This window comes from Rousettus aegyptiacus, unplaced genomic scaffold (assembly GCF_014176215.1).
Source record: "Rousettus aegyptiacus isolate mRouAeg1 unplaced genomic scaffold, mRouAeg1.p scaffold_m13_p_4, whole genome shotgun sequence".
Classification (NCBI taxonomy): Eukaryota; Metazoa; Chordata; class Mammalia; order Chiroptera; family Pteropodidae; genus Rousettus; species Rousettus aegyptiacus.
Genome location: NW_023416307.1, coordinates 135,174,740 through 135,201,902, shown reverse-complemented (window position 1 = coordinate 135,201,902; position 27,163 = coordinate 135,174,740). Strand labels below are relative to the sequence as shown.

Sequence of the window (27,163 nt, the reverse complement as noted above, 5' to 3'; positions counted from 1 at the left end):
GCATGTGTCAACTTGGATGAATCTCAAGAAAATCATGCTGAGTGAAAAAAATCAATCTCAAAAAGTACTTACTGTGTTATTCTATGCATATAATACACTTGAAATGACAAAATTATGGAGATTGAGAACAGATTAGTGATTGCCAGGGGCTAGGATTATAAAAAGATTGCATGAGGGATCCTTGTGATGAAATCTATCTGTATCTTGACTGTGGTAGTTGTTTCACAAATTGACACATGTGATAAAATTGCATTGAAGTAAACACACACACTCACATGAATACATGTAACACAGGTGAAATTTGAATAACATGGATGAATTTTATCAAAGTCAATTTCATGGTGATATTGTACTATAGTAAAACAAGATGCTACCATTGGGGAAAAATGGATTAAGGGTATGTGGAATCTCTCTATTATTTCTTATAAGAGTATGGGAATCTACAATTACATTTTAAAAAAGTGAAAAAAATTAAATTGCTTTCCAATCAATAAGAATAGAAAAATATTAGAATCCTGATACAATAAATAAATAATCATTCACTTTCATACCTCTCATGACTTAAATAGTTTCAATTTAATAAAAGAATATTAACTTATAAAAAGCCCTAAAAACAATGATTCATATTTTATTTCAAGGAGGAGAGAGGAATCACATCCTAGGTCTGAAATTTTTTTAAATCATTGCATAATCTTCCCTATTGAAGGAGTAATGAAAAATTGTCCAGATTTTAGGGTTTACAAAAGAAACATTTTGAATAAGCTATGATATATCTACATTAGCAGAAGGAACATTGCTTCAATGCCTGTAAGGTTTCTATTATGCAAATCTTTGCAATTCCCCCATACAACCCTTTCTAGAAGCAATATAATTTAAAAAACACAGACTAACAATTAGAATAATTGGCCCCAATTCTGTCTGTGTCACTCACCTGCTCAATAATTATAAACCAATTAATAGTCAATTTCCTCATCTGTAGAATGGGGGTACAATTTTTGCCATGACTATCTCATTGTGTTGTAACAAATAAAAGAGACACTTAGAGAAAATTAAGAAATAGTGTACAGAAATATCACAACATCTAGTAAATGGAAGAGCCTGGATATAAACTCTCTGGTCATTTACAGCTGGTCATTACATCACCACACCTAAACTGCTATAAGCAGATCTTCAGCCTTATTATACTAACCTTTAGTGGTCTTGTCACCTGGCGTCAAATACTAACATTGATGACTTTGTTACAGAAGCACAATGGGAAAACCATTGAGGGCCTAAATCTATTAATTTGCTTTAAGGATTCTAGATATCCCTGCTGAATTTTCAGTGTGGAGTTTAAGATTATATGCTATCAGCATCCTTAGCTTGCAAAGAAACCTATTAGTTTTCTTGTCGTTATTTTAAAACCTACTGGTGCGTCCCTTGTTTGACAGCATTCTAACAAGGTAATTTAACCAAATTTGAATCTACATAACTAGAAAGTCCTTCACTTTATAAAAACTTCTAATGAGGCAGGTAATGTTTTATATTTTGTAAGTTCATTCATTCAACACATACTTAAAGTTTTAACTGTTTACTAGGAACTGTGCTAGGGGCAAAGCACATACTGGTCAACGGGACAGAAGTAATTGCCGCCTTCTTTTAGTTTACATTCTTATAAAGCGGGCTTACTGAGCAAAACATTATGCAAAAGTGTGTGTTTTATGGAATGTTTAGTTTCCTATCAGATTGAAATATTAAGAACTTCTCTTTTTTGTAAGTTTTATAGATTTTATAATTAGCCTTATAAATTTTCTATTTTATAGTATGTAAAATATTAACAGCATGTGAGAAAACAAAAAAAGCCATTTCAAGATATCAGATTGCCATTTTACGAAGAAAATAAACATGGCTAGTCTTTTAAGAACTTTTGTTTTTTGAAACATGTTTTTCCCCACCTTGAAAGATAATATTAATAAAGTGAGTAGGATAAATTTTGTCATCAACTCCAAATTCCTTCGACATATAATTTTCTGTGCTTGCTCATTGAGGGACATCCTATGTTAGTCCATGTGACTTAGTTTAACCAATGAGATGTTAGCAAATATTACACAAGCAAAGTCTTGAGAAGTGTTTATGTTATTGGTCTGGCTTTGTTGCATCTCTGCCATGACCATAAGATCATGCTCAAGCCAGCATACAACAACACATAAAAGGAGCAGAAATGCCCCCAGTTAAGCTTCCCCAGTCAAGCCTAGATAAAAGCAGACTGTAGAAAATCTACATATGCATGAGCTAGCCCAGCCAAGACCCCAGAGCAACCCAGCTAAACCCAATCGGAATTAGATGATGTTACAGTCAACCCACAAACACATGAGCTATAATAATTAGTAGATAACTAATATAGCAAGCAAGTCTGTACTATTGACAAAATGATTGACATTACCTTTAATATGATTTAACTGCTGAAATAGTAATTTTGTATTATCAATTTCAATATGTTCATTGTTAATTTTACTTGTTTCTCAATTCTTATACACTCAATAATTTGGATCAGTACAACTAGTAATATACCAGAAAAGGCTGCTCATCAAGAGATTTAAAGGCAGAGAAGATTAAATATAGAGTATGCATTATTCCTAGCATTGTAGCTATAACTTGACTCTTCTCCCTACCACTCAGGAAAGCATTTTTAACCATTCTATTAAAGTACAATTCACATACGATAAACTGCATATATTTAGATTGTGCAATTTGATAAGTTCAACAGATATATACAACCAAATGCCATCACCACGATCATGAGATTGATCATATATGATCATTGTTTTCATCCAATGATCATAACCCAAAAGTTTCCTCGTGTTCTTTTGTAATTCCACCCCTCTCCACCCCAATCACACTCATAAGCAACCACTGATAGGCCAGAAGCATTTTTAAGTTCAAGTTAGTGTGACACTGTTGTATAGATAACTCTGAATGTGTTCTAATATTATCAAACTTCTGGACTTGTGGCATAGCTCTCAGATGATCTTCAACACAAGTGGGTCATGACCCCTAGCATAAGAAGAATCATTTTTGATATTTATTCAGACAAGGGAGGTAAATTTCTGGATAATCCACTATATACTGTTTATAAAACTTTTCTACTTTGTAGTTTTCTAAATTGAGTTTACCAAATGGTGTGTCCTTAAAGAGCATGGTTTGTAAGTATCTCAAAGTGAAGTAAACCATGACCATTAAAATCTTAATCATATACATTTAATGCTTTACAATTTAGCTCTATTTTTTGTCATTTTATTAAACACAGACTGTTAAAGTCAAAACTATATGTATAAATTTCAGCTTCACTATTTATAAAGTGTGTGACTTTTGACCTTTCTGGGTTTCAATTTCTCTATTCATAAAATAAAGATAAAAACTGCCTTTTAGTATTGCAGAGATTAAATAAACTAATATAGGTGAAAATACCAAATAGCATTAAATTCAAGGTTGCTCATTAAATGTCAATTCTCTTACTCTCTTTCAAAGTAAAATCAGAGTAAAGTTGAAGAAAGAACATGTGGTTGCAATTAAAGGATAAGAGTAAGAGCCAGCCTTCCCAAGTACTAGCTTTGGGACAAAATACTAGCCTCTCTGTAGGGTCCTTTGCTCCTTTCCTCTAAAGTGAGGGCCATAAAATCGTTTAGGAACAAGACATGGTTCCATAGTGTAGCAGTTAGCACATTTGCTTTACACCTAGAAGGTCCTGGGTGTAAAGCACCCCAATGGAGCCACGGTCCATGGTCTACAGCCATCCCATCCACAACAAGCCCGAAGTCTAATCTCGGAAGCTAAGCAGGGTCGGGCCTGGTTAGTACTTGGATGTGAGACCACCTAGGAAGACCAGGTGCTGTAGGCATAAATAATAATGAAAAAAATTATTTAGGAACAATCACAGGCCAATAGAGACTCAAGTCACTTCCACATCAAAGTTTCTGGCATATCAAAATTAAAATATATCAAACAAGAACATGTGTATGTATATCGCTAAATATTTATTTTAATATTTTATATTTATATTAACAAAATTGTAGAATAAAATTTTCCCCAATTCTTTAGATTTCTCGTATAATTTACTTTTAATATTATCACTTGACTGATGATGGCACTAAAAAGAGAAACCATATACTGTCTTGCAAATACTTTTTCTGTATTTAACAGCACATATCATGTAATGTAACTACTGTAAATAATTCTCACATATACAAATATTTGACCAGTAAAGACTATAGCGATTGATAGCATATTACTGTTTTTTGAACATAAAAATAAATTTATACATTACTACTTTTTAAAAAAATGAATTATGCATATACCACAACCAAGTCCAAGATCATTTTTGTTTCATCTATTTTTTAAATTTAACAAACATTGTCTTTACCATGACCCTGCGTTCTACCAAAATTTACATTTGTCTTATCACCACAAACAAAATGACCTTATTTTAAATGATCTTTTTAATTGAATTTACATTAACATTTACAATAATATGATTTATATTCCATAGAATAAATTTTGAAAAGTTTTACTTATATTCATGAATTTGATGCAAAAACTCAAACATTATTTAAATTAACTGATTTTTTTATTGGAAACAAGTTAGTCGTCACTATGGACTGGAAGTAGGGAGAGGGTATTGACCTCTAAGGGGAAGATGTTGTTCAAAATCTTGATTGTGGTGGTGGTTATATGACTGTATACATTTTGCAAAATTCATTAAAGTATTTAAATGGAGTGATTTTATTGTATGTCAAGTATACCATCATTTACCTTACCCCCCCCAAAAAAAAAGAATGAATGAAATTCATTTGAAAGAGCAATGCTTTGATCTAAATGAAAAGCCATGAATCACAAAGTTTTATTTCCAAGACATCTTCTGCAGAATAAATCATCATGTTCAGGCATAGTCTTCATAAATCAGCTTCTAATATTTTAAGAACACGCTGAATCTTATTTAACAGATTTGTGTCTTTTGATTTTAATATGGTCAGTGATACTGCCCCAATGTAGGCAGCCATGATAGAGGTAAATATTGACTTTTTTCCCAGTTATACAGTCATCATCAACTTTGTTAAGAAATAGAAATTCAGTAACTTCATTAACCACATTTTTAAACTTTATGAGGTCATTGATCCTAAGAAAGTTTCATTGTAAACATTTTTAAAACTATCAAAAATACGAATACAGTCTACATATATTTTATGTATACCTAAGCTATAATTTTCCATGTTTCTTACTGATTCCACTAAATTGTGGCTTGGTAACTTCATGCATCTCACAGGACATGATGCTATTTGTTGGTGTACAATGTGCATGTTGTCCTAAGAAAAGATAAATAAATACATGTTATTAAATGTTTTGTATCTGGAAGCATTGTCATGAATGATATGTATTATTGCTGGCAATCTTTCAGATTTAAGCACATATTAACATAAGAACTATATTCATTATACGGGCATCTGAGACATTATTAGAGAAGACCAAAGCCAAAGCTATAATCAATCCACTTGGCTTACTTTAATGTAATGTCCAATAATAATTTATTAAAATGTAAAAAAATCTACTATGAATGATAAACCATACATACGGATATGTGTTTCCCCGACCCAAATTCAATAATACACACATACAAAAAGAGAAAATAAATATCAATATTGCACACACACACACACACATATATATATACATAAACACATATATCGAGTGTAAAAATTCTAAATAAAACATTAGGAGGTACCGTAAGTACTCACATAACATTGTCAATAGGTTCTTTGTAAACTGTGACTTTAAGCTAACCGATGTATAACAAAACCGTTTTTACCATAGGCTAATTGATGTAAACAAGAGTTAAGTTCTTATAGCAAATTTCTTGTCACAGAAACATCACCAAACTTCTTAATAAATACATAAAACACTTCAAACATTAAACATTAAAATAAGGTGAGACATACATACATTTAAGAAAGATTGAAAAAACCAATTAAGATAACTATATTCCAACCCACCTATTGTAGTTCAGGGTTGTGGGTGGCGGGAGCCTAATCCAACAGCTCAAGGCATTAGGCCAGGAACTTGTTCTGGACAGAATGCAGGGCCACCTGCACACACACCCACACTCACTCAGACAGGGACAATTTATAAACATCACTTCACCTAATGCGCACATCTTTGGAATGTGGGAGGAAACTGGAGCACCTGAGAAAACCCAGGCAGACATGGGGAGAATGTGCAGACTCCACACAGACAAGGGCCCCGGTCAGAAATCTTTTTTTTTTTTTTCTCATTAATGCAACGATGTTGAACAAAATGGCATTATTCAAGGACCTGCTATAAAATCCAGTGAGGTGGCCAAGTAACTTACTGAAAGAATGTAAGGATAGTTCAATGTTATGAATTCTAGCAATAAACTTTATTATATTGATTTATTCAGTAAGAAACAGAATTTCTTGGATGATAAAATGGCAATTAATACACTTGTTTTATAAAACAGGACTATATGACTAAGTCTCTTAATAAAGCAAAAATATACAATAAAATATCTATCTCCCTAAAAACCAGAAAAATACTTATTAGAAAAACACTAAAATAATTCTTATTAAAGTCATGAACAAGAGAGATTTTTTTTATCAACACCATTTTTTATATTATTTATGATATTAGCCAAAGTAATTACAATAGAAAAACCGAGATGACAAAAAGTAAGAGTTGTAAAAATTGGAAACAAAAAAACAAAATTTTTATTATTTGAGGACAATATTATTTTATACCCAAAAACCTCAAGAAACACACTGCAAGAAGCCAACTGCAAAATTATTTTTAAAAATAGTAGAAACTCAGCAAGCTGCATGGTTAAAAAAATAATAACACATAAGAATCAATAACCTTCAATAAACAAACATGAATGAATTATAAAAACAAAACAGTGGAATAAAAGACTTCGAATATATTTCATATAGCAATACAAAGATGAAATTACTAGGAATAAAATAAATAAATGTGCAAGAGCTTTATTGAGAAACTCCTAAAAAGATGTGAATGGTAGAAATATATATAACAAGTTTTGGATCTGAATTTTCAAAATCATAAAAATGTTATTTTTTCTACAGAAGATTTCATTAAAAATACATCAGGATTTTTTTTTTCAGCTTGATAATATGATTCTTGACTTCATATGGACTTTCAAAGAAGTATGGATAGATGAGTTAAATTATGGGGAGAGGGAATAGAATGTAATGAGTATTTTAACACACATAAAACTGCTATAATTAAAACTGTACTAACACATAAAGAAAAAAATTAATGTAGTAGAATCGTAAGTAAAAAAATTGAAAGAATTGAATGTGTAAATAGAGACTATAATAAACTAGACATTTCAAATCATCGTGGAATAGGTGAATTATTGAATAATGCTGTTAGGAAAATAGATAGGAATCTAGAAAGAATAAGTTTTGATCCCTGCATCATACTCAATAAATCAAATTATAGAACTTGTTAGTGGAGGAGAGAAAAACTAAATACACAAAATGAAACTATGATAGAACACATAGAATATATTTTTAAAATAATCTCAAAACAGAGAACACCTAAGTATGACACAGAACAGAAATTATTTTAAAAAATTGATTAATTTATCTATCTAAAAATTAAACAACCAACCAAATTAGAAAAAAATAGACAATTTACTTCAACAATAGAGTGTTCATTTTGTTACTATGTAAAAAGCCCTCATAGATGTCAAAAAGAGAACCCCAACAATGCAATTAACAAAGGGCAATGAATAAGAATAAATAATGACCAGAAAAGAAAATTCAAATAGACCTTTAATATATTAAACAATGCTCAACAAATTTTTACTTTAAAAATTATAATAGGAAGCCACTTTTTATATATTAGTTCAAGAGTAATTCAAGTGATGAAATTAAAAAATGTATATAGTAAAATGCTAGAGAAATATTAGTTATTCTTACTATCTTTCAAATATTTTTATAAAATATTTATTTTTTTCAAACCAAAAATACACTACATGATGTGGAACACTATACAGGTGGAAAAGAACTCCTGGTGATTATTAACTCTGTATCCTAAATCCTGAACCCACACATGTGTTGGAAGAGAATAGTGGGTTCATTTTCAGATGACTGAAATGTAACCTAACCATAGGTGTACCAAAAAAATATAATACAAAAGATCCAGTCCCAAGATATTCTTTCTTTTCTACCACCCATCAACTCCTAGTAGAAACATTAATTTAGGCGTTAGGATCAAAAGTATGACAATTTTGTCATCTACATTATTTTCTCCATTGAAAGAATAGCCAGAACATCACACTTTAGGACAAGTCAACTGCTTGTCTAACTGAGTATTTGACATGTCAACAACATATGAATTCCTTCTGCAGATCTTTTTTTTTTAAAAGAAAATTAAATAAAATATGGAAAGACTAAGTGCTCTGATGTCGGTTCCCTCTAGTTCAATAACTGGAATAAGAAACTCTGTTGGACTGACAAGTACAATAAGGAAGTTTGTCCAAAAGACCTAAACATGACAAAAGCAAACAAGAAAAAAAAAAAAAGCTTTAAATTAGATTTGAGATTTGGATAGCTATGTCCTCTTATTTCTTCCCATTAAGTTCATTGAGAAGAAAAGGTAAATGATATCTGTATAAAAATATCAGCAGCAGATACTGGAGAATAAATTTTTCCCAATAAAAGCAGACTCAAAATAGAGGAATGTCCTCTGTAAGACACTAAACAAGGCAAAAATACAGAATGATGTCACTGTAATAGCTATGAGAATTAGAATATCTTCTATAGAGAGATTAGCCTGACAATAATAAAAAAAAAAAAAAAATTACAATGAAATTCTAAAGTCAGCAAATTCTAAGCTCCAAAATCTCAAAGAAAATGAATTTCTTTACTTTAAAAAAATTGACAGTAGATTTTCTTTGATGAGCAAACTGCTTTGCACAATAAATGCATTTAGTAGTTTCATATGAGTCTTAAATATCAATTTAAAAATATTCTTTAAAAAACACGTACTTAAAGCATAATATATCAAAAGGAAAAAAAAAAAAAAAACAGCCCATAAAGTAGAAATGGCTAAAAACTTTAAAACAGATATTTCTTTTTGCAAGAGTTAGAAACTAGAAATGATACCACAGATTGTTCCAGTCTGTTTATACTTACTATAAAAAATGCCACATTTTAGAAGCAGTGTGATATAGTAGAAAAATCACAGGCTATAGTAAGCTAGTATAATAATGTAGAAAAATTCTGAGCCCGAGTTCTGTCATCTGTAACAAAAAGCAGGGCTGCCATGCTCCTCCTGGGTTGTTGAATTGTGGTAAAAACAGATAAAGCACTAGCACAGCACACAGTGTGTATACATATAGACATGACTCAAATGGTAGCCACTATTATCATTAGAGTTTTATTAAAGAAATTAGTACTCAAACCATGTGAAAATGAGGAACTGAAAGCCAATCTAGAATCATGTTTCAAAACTAAATTTAATCATAGAAAACCGAATAAAAACAATAATAGCTACCACTGAAAGGAAAATAAGACAATTAATATACAGCACTGGCCTTCAAGGAATTTAAAAGTCTTTTACTCAAAGAAATGTTTATTGAACAAAAAGACTTTGTTCCAAGCATAAATCTAAGCAAAAGGGATACAAAATGAATGAAAACACAATCAAGGCTTCCAAGAGTTGATAGTTGAGTGTTGAAATAAGAAAGCAGATAATTAGAGCACATATAAGAGCTGAGTAGAGGGATGGGCAAGGTAATGTGGAAACATAGAGGAAATGTCCCCAACTCTTCTTGAAGCCTCACAGAGTTCAAATAGAAGGTAAACTTCAGGATGGGTTTAGAAAATAATAAGGGATCTTGCTCTTCAAGTGACACTAAAGTCAGATGACACTAAGGACTTTGGATATTCCTCAGGAGATAGCAAGGAGCCAATGAATAGCTTTAAGTAGGAGGGTTACATGACTAAATAAATGGTCATACTGCTTTTAACGGAAATCACTCTGGGAACAATGTAGACTGAAGGGGGAGTAAATGAGCAGAATAAGGGCTTATGGCCACGGAAGTCTAATTAGAGTAAGGTTGCAATTGCGTATATAAGAAACAAAAGATCCAGACTAAAGCAGAGGTAATGAAAAAGGAGATGAGAGGCCAAAGTACGACACTTCTAGAGTAAAACCTCAAAGGCTTGATAACAGATTAGACCTGTGAGCATTCAAAGCCAACTCAGAGCTTGGAGGAATGGGTGGGTGGTGACGCCGATAATGGGACCAGAACACATAAGAAGACAGATAGGATTCATAGGCTAGAAAAGATTATTAAATAAGTTCTCTTGGGGACAAGTGAATTTTGGAGGGTTTAAAGTATATAGATAGTTGCATTAACAGCTACAAAGGTAAGCAAAAAATATCTTCTGGGGAATTTATAAGCCAAGAAATATAATTGACTGTTTAATTTACTGAGAAGATTCTTCCATTGCTCCCATTGCTAAATATGAATTAAGCCATAGGTAGGTAAAGTTGAAGCCTCATCTTTTTTGTTTACTTGTTTGTAGCCCCTGCTAGACCAAAATGAATTTAAAAACAGCATCTAGACTATATCAGCAAATATACATTGTTGAGTGAATACTATCTCTGCAACAGTTGCAATTCTGTACCTTTTACTGTTGGCATTTCTCCAGTTGACTTCACTGGGACTGAATTCTAGCACACTCTCAATTCTTTTTTTTCTCCAAGCATAATTCTACAATACAACATGCAGTGAACAGCACTGGAGGAGAAGAAGACTCAGCTATGTGGTCAGAAATCAATCTTCCCCTTTCCTAAGACAAAATTAGCTCCCTGCACAAAGCAGATATTCATAAAAAAATAAACACATTGATTCCACTACATTCTATGGGACCCCCATTCAAGTATTATTAGAAGAGATAGTAAGAAGAAACATCATAGGTTTCAAGGTTGACGTTTCCCCTATTTTATGCACCAAACTGTGGAATATGGGAAAGTTGAGAGTTTTTTTCACCATGTATAGATAGCACCATACTTCTCTTACCAAGACAAATCTATCACCTCCAGTGTCTTATTATGACAAAGCACTCTGGCTTTAAAGATATTCCATGTCTGGACTAATACACTTTCCATTGTCCTGCTGCCTCTATCTTTCCCCCTTCACATCCTCTAAGATAGTTGTTATTCTCCCTAGAGGCTCTCCTTTTTAGCTTCAATAAGTGCTACACACATTTGCAAAGTAAATAGAGTATTATTTTTGCCCTTATTATATATGAGCCAATCGTTTCCACTCCGAAGTCATTTATTATAGGAAGCCCTCCTAGATCTTTCCTTCACAGAAATTATTCCTCCCTCATCCAAACATGCATAGTCTTTTGCCTGCACCTCCTGAATATTTTTATTCCTTTCTAAACAATATTGTAATAATTTGCACATATATTTATTGTCCTCTCTGAGAGGACAAGCTTGATTTATCCCAAAGATCTTAGCATGATGGCTTTGTATATAATCAGTGTTGATTAAATATCATCGAAGAAATGATTGATGATTGATTGACTGGTTGACTGAATGAATGAATAAAGATACCTCTAGAGAGACTGTGCCCTCCCAGAAATACATTAAGTCTAATATATCCTAGAAACTGATAACTCGAGACCTTCAATATATCTCTCAAACAAGAAGGGGTCTTGTGCCATGGCCTTTGGTCCACAGGTGATGCCAAATGCCAGAGTCTAGAAAAAAATATATGGTAGACATAATTTCCATTCTCAATATATTAACTATCTATTTTCCTCTATATGATGATGTCGAAACAAAATGATGTAATATTTTTAAAGGCTATGTAATAAAACTTTTCTTATTATTTGTATATCTCATTTAAACAAACGCATTCCTAGTAAAGATGTAAATCTAATTCTTGTAAATCAAACACTTTGCTCATCAAAAAAAGTTATGAGAACCCCTGCAATGAGTCCTTAGCAGGGTAAAGAATGCATTTACAAAGTCAAAAGAATGAGAACAAATAATTCTCACTCCTTTCTATTCTCTCCTCCCTTTCCCTCTCATTTTCTTCCTTTCTAGTTTTTAGTAAACTTAAAATAAAGTTTAAATAAAAGGACATTATTTACTTTAACACAGTTAATATCAATACACCAGTGCATAGTGTGGAGTTTCTTAAAACAGAAACATGGTTAGAGACATGAAAAAGAGATAGAAAATATACTGTTTTAAAACATAGTTGGCCCAGGAAGTTAATAAGGTGGAAACAGCCCAGTCCCCTTACAGTGCAAAGACCTGACTAAGGTATCATTCTTTGCAGATGCCACATTCTTGAACTGGTTCCCCATCCAGGGCAGACTAAGTACACAGAATAACAGACACCATGCAACCTTCTTTATCTGGAAAGAGGCTGGGAGTAATATTCTGAAAATATTCTTATTTCTCCTACATTACTTCTAGATCAAAGAATAAAGAATCTGACAACACAGCTCACCAAACATGTCCTAGGCTAGGTTTACTCATGTGCCATCACCAAAAGTGAAGGAAAACCATTCCTCCAGTGAGCTGGACCTTACATTCACAAAGATTTCAGAAGTAAACTCAGCAGAGTTTACATGTATTCAGAATTACACAGTGTGCCCAATAAAGCTGCATCATGGAATAAAAAGTGTGAGAGCATTAGGCTTTGCATGATAGTATAACAGTGCAATAGCACCTGTAGTAGATGGAATTCTAGGACAGCATCCAATTTTCCCAACTTTTTGTGTATACACCCTGTATAATCCATTTCCCTTAAGTGTGGACAGGACATATGATTTTATTTTTTACCTTTCTTTTTTTTTCAGTTTTTAAATTAATTTTTATTATGGTGACATTGGTTAAGAAAATCCAGTAAGTTTTAGCTGTACAATTTAACAGTAAGGTGTGTGTGTGTGTGTGTGTGTGTGTGTGTGTGTATAGTATTGTGTGCTCACTGTCCATAGTTAGATTTCTTTCTGTCACCACATATTTGACCTCATTTACTATCACTACCTCCTCTCTCCCTCCTCCCCCTACCTCTGGTAATCACTAGTCTATTGTCCGTGAGTCTCTGTTTCTTTATTCTGTTCGTTTGTTGTTTTTAAGTTTGTATCCCAACATATAAGCAATATCATGTGATTTTCAACTCTTTCTGTCTGGCTTATTTCACTTATTATGATTATTTCAAGGTCCATCCATGTTGTTGCAAATGGCAGTATTTCATCTCTTCTTATGGCTGAGTAATATTCCATTGTATATATGTACCACAGCTTCTTCATCCAATCGTCTGTTGTAGTACACTTAGGTTAGTTCCAAGGACACATGATTTTAAAAGAGATTTTACAGATGGAATTAAGATCCATAATCGGTTGACTTTGAGTTACCAGAAGGAAGACCATCCTGGGTAGGCCTGACTTAGGTGAGCTCTTAAAAGAAAGATATTCCTGCTTGAAGAAATAAATTGTTCTGTTGTGGGAGGGCCTATAGAACAGCGTATGTGGCAAGAACCTCAGGGCAGCTTCCAGTTGCTGAGGAAAGTCCCTGGCTGACAGCTAGCAAGAAAATAGGGACCTCAATTGTAAAATCACAAAGACCTAAATTCTGTCAACAACTGTGTGGAGCTTGGCAGAGAGACTTGAGCCTCAGAGCTGAGACCACAGCCCCAACTGACAACTTGTTTGTCACCTTATGAGGCCTGAGCAGAGGACCCAGCTCATTCTTGCCTGAATGTCTGGCCCATAGAAAATGTGATATTAGCCACTAAGTTTGTGGTAACTTATTACACAGAGATAGAAAACTAACACTGGAACTAACTCCTTAAATACAAAGAATAGGAATAAAAGAGACTATAAGGGCAAGCAAAGAATAAAAAAAAATTTTTTAAGTCTTCATAAACTTCCATTTGTAGAGAGATATGTATAGAGTGCTAGATATTTCCTCGAATGTTTTCATGTAATATCCTTTTACAGACAGATTACATAATGGAGCATATTCTTTTTTTATTGTCTAAATGTCTTTGACGATATTCTCCCAACTACAACTCTGCAGTCTTAGGAAGATCTCCACTGTCCCACCTCATTCTCTCTTCCTATGGCATTAGCTATATTACCCTTCCCTCTATCCTTCTAATGTCAAGAGATCTATTTATCTTGATGAAAGCATAAAGAGAAAAAGGCGTAACCACAGAGGCTTGTCTCTGTAAAAGAAGTATTTTGATTTTAACAAGTTCCCTTGGACCATTTGAACAAGCTATATAGGAGTACACAAAGTATGTTCAAATATCACTGAGTTCTGAGCTGCTATTATGAAAGCTTTGACTGAAATTTCCTTAATAGAATCCACTGGGCTACAAACTTCTTTTAAAGTTTAAATCTTGCCTCACAAACCCCACAGGGGAATTATTCTAGCCAAATTTTGATAAGACTAGAAAATAGAGGCTCATGCACATTATATTTGAAAATGGACACTTCTTTCTGAAAGTTTTATATTCTCAAGAAAAAAATATGTTTTCCTCAAATGGCATCCTATGGTAAATATTTGTACTGAAAAATTATTTTATCTTATAAAATATGTACTTACATGTTGTCATATTATACTTTCTCTTTGTCCAGATTAATATCCATATACTTAAAGTAATAGTCTACTAAGAAAGTATTTTTTAAAATACATTAAACATGTTTTAAAACTAGAACTACACAGGAATGAACTATATGCAGGTCATCATAGTAAGATTGTGTGTGCGTGTTAGAGTCTTTCAAATGAAAGTATGGGTACATGAAATGAGTCAAATTAATTCACTGAAGTTACTTTTTTTTCCCTAAATGGAATACACATATTCAATACGTGTGAGGTTCTTAGTTATTTTAAGTCTTACTTACACTTCAATTAAACATAAACAAGGAGAACATATTTCAAGAGTAAATATGTTTTAAGGTAGTTTTATACAAAAAAACTTATATTTTCCAATAGTTTTCAAAAATTATATTGTATATAAAAATTGTTTCAATTAGCTGTTCACAATTATCTTTTAATTCTGACAAAGAGATAACTTCTTAAATATTAAAAGAAAAAAACATACTATTATGTAAAACAATAAAATGTCACTAGATGATAAAATACATTATTGACTTGTTTTGTGATAATACCTCAACTGATACATTAGTAAGATTATGTTATAGGTTTTTATTGTCATTTGCTTATTTTATTTTCCTGGAAGAAATTTTAGATGACGTTTTAAGTTTTATTATTTTCCATTACAACATTACGACATTAAGTCAATAAGGCTAACAATAATACTGCACGGTGGTTAAGTTAGCAAAGTAGTTTACCAGGGTTATTGTTTTCTCTCTTATTTTTTCATCAGAATTGTCCAAAATCAAGTAAAATAAAATAAAAAATTAATATGACTAAAAATATATCTAACAAATATTGCATAAAATGTACCAAGTAAACACATTATACTTTTCTTGAGTACAATAAGATTATTCACTTTTAAGTATAGTGGGTAATTTTTTTGGAGGGTGTCAATTTTGCAAATTTAAAACTTGCAAATGGTTTTATCTTGAACAAGGAAATAAATGACTACTATAAAAAATGAAGAGAAGGAAGGATAATCATAGCAAAAGAGTTTTAAGGATAGTAGTTATACTTAATAAAACTGTGTCAACAAAGAAAATAAAGCATAATAAAAGAAACTAAATATTTAGCAAAGGAAATGGTATGCTCATGATGCAAGATGCAGCAAAATTTGTGGCTAAAAATTTGTTTAAAATATACATATTTTTAAGTTTCAGATTATTCAAGTCCTCCAACAATTCAAACAAAAAGCAAATGAGAAAATACAATCCTCTTTCATTAAGTGGGGTTTGTTGGGATAAAGGCCATTTATTAAATGTTTTAAACAAAACCTTTATGTTACTTATTACTTCGAAATTTGCTTCGCTGATTTTCAGATTGATATCATACAAAGATATGCAAAGTGGTTCCCTCCAGGGATTCTCTTGTGGAACACAGACCAAGCACGCTCTAATAGTTTTAGTATTTTTGTCATTCTAAATGCTGATATGTGATTATGGTCTTCCCAAATAAGAATTTTTAAATTTCTAAGCTATTTTATTAACATTAATGTGTAGTTAAAATAGAAAAAGAGCTACTCACTAGTACACCCATCTTTCTCTACATGTCCTCTGCTTATCGAATGTTATATTGAGAGAGATTGCCTCACACTGGTGATCCAAAGCCCCTCTTATTAACAACTGACATCTAAATTTAACTCTGCAGTAATTCCCAGGGCTATGCTGGGATGATTCACTAGACATTGCACTCCATTGAACTTTAACTGACAATGAGATACGCAACTACCATTTACCAATTACCTTATTTTCAGAAGATGCATTTGTGGTCAATATTGAAAGCTTTTTGGGTTTAGATTTACAATTGCAAGGCTAAACACCCACATGAAACTGATCCGTTCCTAAGGTAATAAATAGTAGTACCCACAATCAGGTATGGCTAGAGACATCAGTGGTGAGTTTGTATGGTGGCCAGGTGGTGGAAGTAATGGCAGTCAATGTCAAGGACTTGAAGTTTTATTACAACATTTTCTCTTATATTATCTAAGGAAGACAGATATATAATAACATTGCACTTAACTTATACAGTCTGACACATCTACAATATAAAAGGGGAGAGAATGGCTAAATCTAAAGTTGAAAACCACTGGAAGAATATCCACATCAACAACCATGAATACACTGGATGTAAAAAATGAAAATTGAACAAAATCAAGTAAATGTTTCATTTCTCTCCCATGTAAACTTTCCCAACTATTCCTGAAGTGCAAAAGTCCAGGACTTACTTCCCAGCATCATAAGAGTGGATAACTAGACTGCTGGAGTGGAAATAAAATTAGATGTGCTCTCCCATATCAGCTATCCCAAAATAATAAACTGTCATAGTAAAAAAAAAAAACACCACGATGATACTTGAACCACTGAAAAAGCCGTTAGAATTAATGAGTTTCTATGAGTCTTGTGTAATAGGCAGAAAAAGGAAAGATAGAACACGGAAGCGACATAAGCTTGGGGGAAGGTGTGGATACTCATAATAAAACCAACTGAGAGCATTTGTTGGGAGTGAGAGGACAGACTCCCAATTACAGGGGGAAAGCCTACTGAAAAGACCAACAGGCACAAGAAGGGAGCTTGAGAAGGGAACGGGGACCTGACCGTGGTCCTGAAAGAGAAAACGCAGATGATTCTGAAGTCACCAAGCAGCCAGCCACACAATACCATATCTTTATTATTATTATTTGTAGCTTAAACAGGCTAAATGTCCAGTAATAGATCACCCTCAGAAAAACGTCGAAACTTTCTTTGATGGTTAAATCAGTCTTTCCAATGCTCAGCCTTTCTCCCAACAATTTCTCCTCGAGTTTTAGGTTAATTTCCGGATTGAGAGGCATGCTATTCTAGCTTAAAAGCAAGAACCACGATTCTGACAAATTCACAATACTTAGAATCCTACAGAAATCTTACACTTTGCAATCCCGATACTTGTTTGCGTTTCTTAAACTTAGAATGAAAATCATGCCCGTCTGAAAGACCTCACAGAATGAAGCTCCATGGACGAAGAACATTCAGAACTCCCTATAATCTAGGGAGACTTGAAACAGTAGGATACTGTGGCATTTCACCAATATGGATAATTCCCACTCTCATCTTATAAACTTAATTTAAAAAAAAAATTCCCACAGTGAACACGGGTGTTAGTCTTTCTTCAGGCCCTTTTCCCAGCCCTTACAAACCCAGGAAGTCAAGGGGGCCAAGTACACCAAAGTGGTAATACTGCACCGAAACACGAGAGGAAAAAAATTCTCTGCACAAAAGACATCTTGGCAAGAACAGAAGGAGATTCACTCCGTTGGTGCAAAAATGAGGTGGGAGCGAAAGTAATGTATACGAGAAAAAAAAAAATCATTCTCAAAAAAATACCATGCAAGTCGTCGAAGTGCAAGACTTACGTGTTCCGTCAAAACGGGTGGCGATGGTGTCTAGGAAGGTGTTCTGGGGCGCCAGTAATCCTTTCATAACCGGCATTTTTCCAGCGTGGTGTGAAATTCTCCATCAAAGTTTGTCCACAAGGATGGTTCGAGAGGAAAGTGCCAAGAAGGGAGAAGGGAGCGTGATGACGGCAGGGAGGGGGGGTCTGGCGTGGCGCTGGGGCCGATCAAGGCAAGGAGGAGGACTGAAGAAGAGAGGGAGCGAGTTCCAGCCGCCGCTGCTCTGGCAGGAGCAGCCCCGAGAGCGCTCTCGAAGCCCGCCCCGCTCCTCCGGGCTCAGCCCGGCGCAGGCTCCCTCTCCCGCCCCCTCCACCTCCGCCAGCTGCCGAAATCCGTCCCTTTCCCCCGCCCCCCCGCCACCGTCCCTCCGCGGGCGGCAGTGCCCGCCAGGCGTCGCCGCGCGTGCCTCGCCCCCCACCCCGCCCTCCCGGAAAGAGCCCGCGGTGGCCTGGGGCGCCACGCCCTGACCTAAGGCGCTGGGGTCGTGGAGCACCGCCCTCGGTGCTCGGTGGCGCCGAGACTCCCGCGCTCCGAGGGGCGCGGGGAAGCGTAAGCGAGCATAGCTCCCACCCCCCAGGAGCCAGTGAACAAAGACCCCTTTGTTCCCGCTTTGTCCCTCTCCCGGGGAGACCGGAGTCCCATGGGTGTGGTATTGGAGAAGGGGAGGAGACAGGTCGCGGCAGGTACCCGGCCTCAGGCTGGAACTTGGGAGGGGGGGGGCTCCCCAGGGAAGTCCAACGGGAGCTGAGGCAGCCAGGAGCTCCAGGGGGAGGTGGCCCCCTTCTGGCGCACCTGCCATTGTGAGTTCCCAAGACTGGAGCAGGGCTGCCTGGAGTTAATCGCGCGGTCCCCTCCCCACTGACCCGGGTCTTCAACCCAGGAACTGGTCCTAAGCGCAGAGATTTTTCCATCTCTCTTTCTTTCCCTCCAAAAAGGGGTCTTTCAGCCCCTTTCCCCAGTTTGCCATTGATCTCTCAAGCCATTCTAAAATAAAAGAAAATAATAATAGCTTTTACATATGGACAATATATTGTTTCTCACTCCGGCGAAATGTGAATACAAACATTTCCAGAAAAGTTTTTTATTGATTTGAAAAAATATATAATGTAAGCAAAACAGGGAAGTCGCCTTGTAAAAATATCTTCGACACAAATTAGCCTAGCCTGCCCCCTCTCCCCCTGCCCAAAGGTGAGGCTCCCTCCAAGACTGGCACCTCCAGGTAAGAAACCTGGCCGAGTCCCTGGAACGGCATGTGTCTAGGAAAGCGAAAGTGGTCTCTCCCTGTTCTTCTCCCCCTTGCTCACGCAAGGACTCCCTCTCTACCAATGTTGTGCCAGGGAAAGCCAAGCCCAAGCCTAGGGCGCAGCGCCGTCCTCAGAGGAGGACACCCGGAACCGGGATTCCACGGAGAACCCTGGGGGGGCAGGAGATGTGGTAGAAAAGTTGAGAGCCTGGGGCAGAAAAACAAACGTGAGCCCAGGTGCTGGTGCACCCGGAAGGAAGGGAGGGAGGAGGGAAGCGAACAGGTGTGTGAGCCGCGGCGAGGGGCAGCTCGCATCCTTGCAGCCTGGGAGTTCGGGCGTGGCGGGAGGCGACGGCACCCGCCCCTCACTACTGCTGGGGGGATGGGGATCCTCGTTTGAATTCTCCCGGCTCTTGAGGCGTAGGGGGGACCCTGAGGGTTTCGTCACCGCTGCCCTGGGCTCCGGGAGGGCAGGGGTGTAGGAAGGGAGGGAAGTATCCCCGTCTCCCCGCCTCCGGTCCCCCTTTCTGGTGATGCACTTCCTGCGGCCGAGGATTCCCTTTGTGTTGAAATTGAAGCGGATCCGGCCGCCGCACGCCGGGCGGGGGCGCGCCCGGCAGGGAGGGGATTCCTCAGTGGGCTGCACCAGGCCAGGCGGCTGGCTTTGGGTCTCCCGCCCAGCTGGACTCAGCGCCTGGTCCCCAGGCCGCTCTCGTCCTCCCCAAATCAGGTTGTCCCAAGCCAGCTGAGCTTTGCGGATACCGAGCTCACGCAGGTGGTGTCCCCCACGCGGCGCGCAGAGCCAACTGCGGGTGGCTCTGTTGGCTCCCTCTTGGGCAGAGCCAGGAGGGAAAGACTAGGGAGTCCCTGATTTTGTTTGAGCTGTGCATCCGGTCCCAGAAAACTCAGACTGCTACCGTCAGTTAGTGAACTTACTGTATTTCTGTGAGATTCACAAAGAGCAGGGTTTTATTGTTGCTGCTACTGTAATTTAGCTCTGAAATTAACTGCAAATGCTGAACTTATTCAAAGATACATATTTATTTTTTAGTCTTTCTTATGAAATTTGCTCATAAAACACCCATTAGTGCCTCCCTTGAAGCAGCTTGAAGTCCCTCATGAAATATATTAAATGAAAACCGTGATTTAGGTCTATAAAATTTGCACTTTAGGGCTGCGTGTGTATAAAAACTGTTTCCTCGTGTGCAAGATCTATGTCGCCAAATGCATGAAATCACTTGCAAGAAACAAGCAACAAGAGACTTAAGAAAGCTTAGCTTTTATGGCAAAAGAAGCCCAGCATTTATCACTCACTGTCTTCATCTCCCCTCCAGCACCTACTGTGAATAGGGACTGTTCCAGCCATGGCAAAATCTCTGCACTAAATTCATATTTAATCCCAGAATTTTTTTGAATCCTATTGGCCTGTAGTAAGTGTATCTCACTAACTTTTTTATACTTTCCCCATCAAGGAGTCTTTCTTAATAAAGACTTTCATCACCACTCTGCTCTTCAGGTTGAGGCCCTCACGAGTATTGGCCTAATCACGGACTAAATCCTCTTCCTAAATGTTTGTGGTGTGGGTGAAGCCAAACTTCCACATCAAAATGTGACCTTGGTGAGAGTTTAAGCTTATTAAGTCCCCCTCACACACACTTTGTAACTCGAAATCAAAGAGACACAAGAAAGAGGTGCAATGAGGATTGGGAATTTCTCTATCTGTCTCGAATCGCATTTCCTTCCCTTAAAGGAAATGTCGCTGATCAATCCCACTGATTGATCAAAAAAAAAACAAAAACAAAAACAAAAACTCCAGCTCATGTCATTGAAGACCCATTTAATATATAGAAATGTGAACTTTCTTTATGACCTCAATGAGACAACACAATGAGCATACAGACCTACAATAGGGCAAACCCAAGGCCCATTTGAAGAGATTCATGTTCACCAAAAAAAGAGATTATTTTTCTGACCCTACAATGTAAGAGAAGACATAAAATCCCTCAACTCGGACCAAGGTACTCTATAATATGTGCTATGGAAGGCCTCTCTAAATAAAACCAACCTAGGCAGATTTCAATGATTTACTGTGCAACAAAACACCCTAAAACCCACTAACTCAAAAGAATAATATTTTCTTTTGCCCATAGATCTGCCATTTGGGCAGGGCTCAATGGGACAGCTCATTTCTGAGTCACTTCCAATGTGGCTCACTGACATGGCAATTTGGTGCTGTCCGTTAGCTAGGAGCTCAGCCAGTCCTGGGGCACTGGGGCTTCAATTCTTCATGTGGATCTCACAATGGATTCTTGGGTTTCTTAATAGCATGGTGGCTGCTGTTCAAGAATGAGTGTCCCAAGAGACAGTAATTAGTAACTACCAGCTTTTTAAGGCCTGGTCCAAAAACTGCCAGAAGTAAAGTGGCCACAGGTCCCAAATTTAATGGGAGGGAACTTAAGTCCATGTGTTAAAATCTCCACATCAATTTGTTAGTATTTCAAGTGTCAAAGGAAGTTGCCTTACAATAGTATTCCAAACTTTGATTGAAAAATCTATTTTTATCTATTCTACATATTTTCATAAGCATTTAGGACTTATAGGAAAGAGATCTGATCTCAAGTCGATAATTCTTTATAGGGAAAATGGAAGACACAAACAAAGAAATATACATTAAAATCACCTGAAAACAAAAGCCACACATAAGTGACAATTGTTACTGTTTTCTTTAATGTTGATTCTCTCCTGTTGTGGGAGGTCATTAAGAGGACATGACCTGAGAGCAAGACCCTGGCAATCAGAGGCTCCTCACCCCTTTTCCTGTGCTTGGAATGTACATTCTGCCAACTTTTCAAACAGCCAGGGCCACTTTCAAGGATGCTGCCTTGAGAGAGCAATGTATTGCTGAGACCTGGACAGCATATGTGACAGAATCCCGTTAAGGCCTGTCTATGAACTTTTTAAGATTCTGATGGCAAGTTGGGAGATCTACTCATCTTGAAGATCTTCAAGACACAACTCTTATGTAAGTTCTTTTTTAAAAAACAAAAACAAACAAACAAACAAAATGCCACCTACTAATCTGGAGCGATATGCCTTTCTTTGGTCTCTCCTTATCCTCTTTCCACATGGGAAGTTCCTGAGGTTTTGAACCAGCATTTCTCCAACACTTCACGCTGTCATTTCAGTCTACGTGAGACTGGACGGGACTTTAGAAACTCTCATATCTATTTAATGACTTTTGGTCTTCTTTATGTCTATTTTCTAATTATAGCATCCGTCCAACACTACAGCATAAATGAATGGCTTCATTGATGTTTATGTATTTGAGTATGGGCTTTGAAAAATATTCTTAAACATTTTCTGGTAACAATTTTAGCCCGCAAAAGAAGTAATCATTTTAATTTATAGGTTTGAATAAAAGAGCATCTACTCAGAAGAGTTCTAGTTTTGTCTCTACCACTTATCCATTCTCTGACTTTAATGTGACTTTGGGCAAGACATTTAATCTTTATGAGTTTCTATTCCCTCACCTGTAGGGAGGAGATAATACTTTTCTATCTACTTCTCTGAGTAGAAGAAAATATTTGTGAAATATCTATGAAAACTGGAAAGTGTGGCATATGCTATAGAATATTATTATAATATATTCCTTATTTTTGTGTATTCAAAGTTCTTTATATACAGTAAATATTGTTGACTGACTACTATATCGTGAGGTCTTATTAACTCAGAGCACATTCATGTATTAATAACCTGTCACAACCTATGGCTTCTGAGCTTTTCTTTCTAAATATAAATGGCTCAGAAGGAAAATAAAATTCATTTCATTTACTGATGCTTTTTAATTGTCCTGCTCTGATGTACAACCAAAGTAGAATCTGGTGGTATGGTCACTGCCTTCTGTTTTTAAAATACACTCCATGTGTGTAGAAACTGTAATACTTTGGCAAAACCTCCATAACCAGGGTGATCTAGATTATACTTCAATAAAAAACATAAAATCTCAGTAATTTATTACAACAATGCTATTTCTTATTCACTCTGCATTTCTAAAATGAGCAGTTCCTCTGTTCATTATCAGGGGCCAGACTGGAAGCTCTGCTCAAAATGACAGGAAAAAGATAATCTGATGGAATATACATAGTTTCTTTTTTTTTTTTTTTTTTTTTTTTTTTTAGGTGAGGCAACCCTTAGTTGACCTCACAGATTGCAAGGACCTTGTCAGCTTACAATTTTTTTATTTTTAAAGCTTACACAGCAATTGGTCTTCCTAGGTGGTCTCCCATTCAAGTACTAACCAGGCCCAGCCCTGTTTATCTTCCGATATAAGACAGAGATAGAGCTTGTTTAGGGTAACATGGCCATAGACGGCTTTGTGTTTTAAAACTTCCATTCACAACTGAAGAGCCAAAATAAGCTCGTGACTTCCTAAGTTTAAAAAGGTGGTAGAATACAATTTGTGCCTGGGTCTTAACTTGTAAAATTGATTGAATGATGACAGGGAAAGGTCAACGCCATTGAAAATAAAGTTTAATGTTACTCACAATTCTACAAATGAGAGACATGACTTGCCATGAAGGGCCACAGGAGAAATACCAGGTTATGCTCAGGGAGCAGAAGCAGAGTGAAAGGAGAGTTTAGGCCTTAGCCTTTACTTGGGTTTCAGTGGGGAAGGGAAGGCAGGGAAGATTAAACAATTTAGAACTGGCTAGTTTGAATAATTTTGGCAGGCTTTGGGCTATAGTAGGGCAGGGCAAGTATTTGTTTGTTGCCTGAGATTTAGAAAAGGAGGTGGTTGGGGGTGTAAACTCAGGATTGGTTGCTTTGCATATGAAAAGTGTACTCACAGGCAAGTTGTTCCTATCTTTAGGAATTAGCTAACTCTGGAGAGAGCAGTCTTTCCCAGGGTCTGTAAGACCCTCAAATGTCAGAGCATCAAGAATACGGGAATAAAAAATAATAATAATACAGTTAATATAATTGGCCTTGTGATATATGAATGTCAATTAGACAAGTACAGAATTTAAGAAAACAGAACGCAATCCAAACACTGTCTTCAAGGAAAAGAAACTCTGGAATATTTGAGAACAGATGTTTGGTGGCCATGGAGTGTGCCACTTAGATCTTTTAAGAGAGGCTGCCAGGATGAGTGTTGCTAGTGGCAGCCTCTAGCTTTCACATTGTAATCTGGCACACTCTCGAGGCTGAGCAATCCTCTCAGGGCTGCTTCCAGACAATGATGAACATGATACAGGTATAAAGCTTGGCCATTCTTGCCCAGCATGGGACTATTCTGACAGGTAATCTTCACTTGGGAACTCCTCATTAGCTTGGCAGAGACTCTCAGTCGTGTATCACTCTCACTACCCACTCCTGCCTTCCCTCACCTTTCACAGGTGTTAGCTCTGCACCACAGACTGAAGACTCTCCCTGCCTACATCTGATCCTATTTCACCTTATCCTTAACAGGCTCTTTCCTCAAAAAATCTCTTGTACATCTGATCCTGCCTTGGTGTCTGCTTCTCAGAGGATCTGTACTGACCTGTACATATCAGGAAGGTTTCCTGAGAGGAGAGATCCATGAACCCATTTGTTAGATTCTACAGCTGACAATAACTCTTAATAGGAAAAAAAGTTCACACGCCTTTGTTGCCTTTACTCCAATATCTACTTTCTTTTTTTCTCACCATTTTTCATCCATGATTCACCACTAGCCCAGACTGTAATCCAGGAGCCAATATAGATTATCTTCTCTTTACATTCAAGTAATTTATCATTAATTTCTGCAACCTCTAGCTCCATAAAATCTTGGAATCTGTCGTTTTTACATTTTCAGTTGTCACCTTCCTTGTTGATCTACTCATTTTTTTCTCACCAGGAAAACTTACCCAAGTATAAAACTATTCTTCATTTGATCCTTTATACTGTAGCCAACATAATGTTTTCCTACAATATAAATTCGTAATATAATTTTCTCCTAAAATCCCTATATCTTAGAGGACAGAACAAAATTTCATTACCTAGCATGTGTGGGCCATTCAAGAGCCGGCAGCTACATAGTCCTCCAGCTTCATCTACCACACACATAGTAGTCTAACTCCTGTATCTTCCTGCACTTGATTCATGCTGTTTTTTACAGTTCCCAGAATATGCTATTCTCTTTTGGGCCTCCATCCCTTTAAACACGCTGTTCCCTTTCTCTCAGATGACCATCTCCTGCCTCTAACTTTCCTAGCCAGTTGAACTCATGATCCTCTTTGAGGTCCCTAATCCGATTTAAGTACTCCTTTCTTCGTGTTTCTATAGTAGATCGCATATGTCTCTATCATAATAACCCTTGCCCTAAGGATATACGCATGCGCTTGTTTTAAACACAGATTGACATAAATAAAGGTCCATAATATGGATGACAAACATTTCATATCACATATCGATTCTGAAAAATTCATAGCAGTTCCTGGCTTCCTGTATTGCAAGTAATTTTTATACCACTGCCAGACTCAGGGAGAGTTCAAGATCAATGAGAGGTGTCTACCAAGAATGTGAGAGAGAAGGCAGTGACCACTAACTACCAAAAACATTGAAGATTTAGGTCAGTGCAATATACCTGGAGCTGTGAGTTGGGTAGCAGATTCCAAAAAGCCACATTTGTCCCATCACATCATTATAGAGGAAGGTGAAGAAAATACTTATCAGCTCTGTGATGCAGTGCTATTTCTCATTTTGTTCACTTGTTAGTTAGCATAGGTTAAATTATGTTGTGATAGCACTAATACCCCACCTCAAATTTAAGTGATATAGCTACCAAAATTTAATTATTGCATATAGAGCCATAGAGAAGTCCTTTCTCTATGCAGTTACTCAGGTACTCCAGGATGACAGATGTTCAACCATCTTGTAGTTGCACATCCAGAAACTGGGGACTCCATCTTTGCCATTGAACAGAAAAGTCATCTGGAAGGTTGTATATCTGCTATTTTATGGCTCAGACCAGAAATGATACATGTTACTCCTTCTTGGAGCTCGTTGACCAGAATTACTTATAAGGTCTTATTTACCTATAAAGGGGAGGAGGGGCATTTGAGAAACACTCTGCCAACTTTCCTTTTTATAAAGGAAATAGTAATAGTACTACCTCAGACTTTTCATAATAATGAAATGAGTTAATAATAGTGAAACATGTAGAATAATTTCTGAATTACAGTAAGAGCTTAATAAATATAAGATATTATTATTTTAAGTTGTCCTATACATACCCTCATCTTAGAAATTGAGGTCACTACAAAGGACCTGAGGTAGTAGATTCCCAGAGGTTCATGGATTCATCTAATAGCATCCTCAACCCATGGCAAATTTCCAGTCAATACACATGGCCACAAATATGATCCATATCATTTTGCCATTCAGTAAATATGAGCCTCTTTTGGAGGATGGAAAGTAAAAAGTGGAGATAATGTTGGCTTTATTTATTCATTTTTTTGATCTTACCATCTTTCCCTTGACTTGAAGATATTTTGTCATAGGAAACAACATTATGTCCCTCAGTGCCTGTCCCAACTTTTCAACTCTGTGCTCAGGCCTCTTGCACAAGTGCTGTCAACCCAATCTCATTAGACCTGAATGGGAAACTCTTGATTTTCTGCTCTCTGACTTGCCAGTGGATTTATAACTGCATCCATCCTACCATCTTTCCTTTCCTCCCAGAAAATTAAGTGTTCTCTTCAAAAGTGCCACACTCCACCCATTTTTCAGTGTCTGCTTCTGGAATTATGTTCCATTTCTCAAGC

General features: G+C 36.5%; 1 protein-coding gene across 2 annotated transcripts in view; it reads right to left on the bottom strand.

The window, feature by feature from the left end:
- The window catches only part of KCNH8 (potassium voltage-gated channel subfamily H member 8), a 298,686-nt gene extending 280,015 nt beyond the window's left edge, over positions 1–18,671 (bottom strand). The window contains exons 1-2 of one of the 2 annotated variants that reach the window (XM_036219525.1): positions 18,602–18,671; positions 18,095–18,318 (exon numbers count right to left, since the gene is read on the bottom strand). In XM_036219525.1, the coding sequence (XP_036075418.1) occupies positions 18,095–18,170 (76 nt within the window). In that variant the 5' untranslated portion in view covers positions 18,171–18,318; positions 18,602–18,671. Of the gene's footprint in view, positions 1–18,094; positions 18,412–18,601 lie in introns of those variants that run through there. The other variant, XM_036219524.1, reaches the window with a different exon arrangement.
- Positions 18,672–27,163: the final 8,492 nt, after the last annotated feature.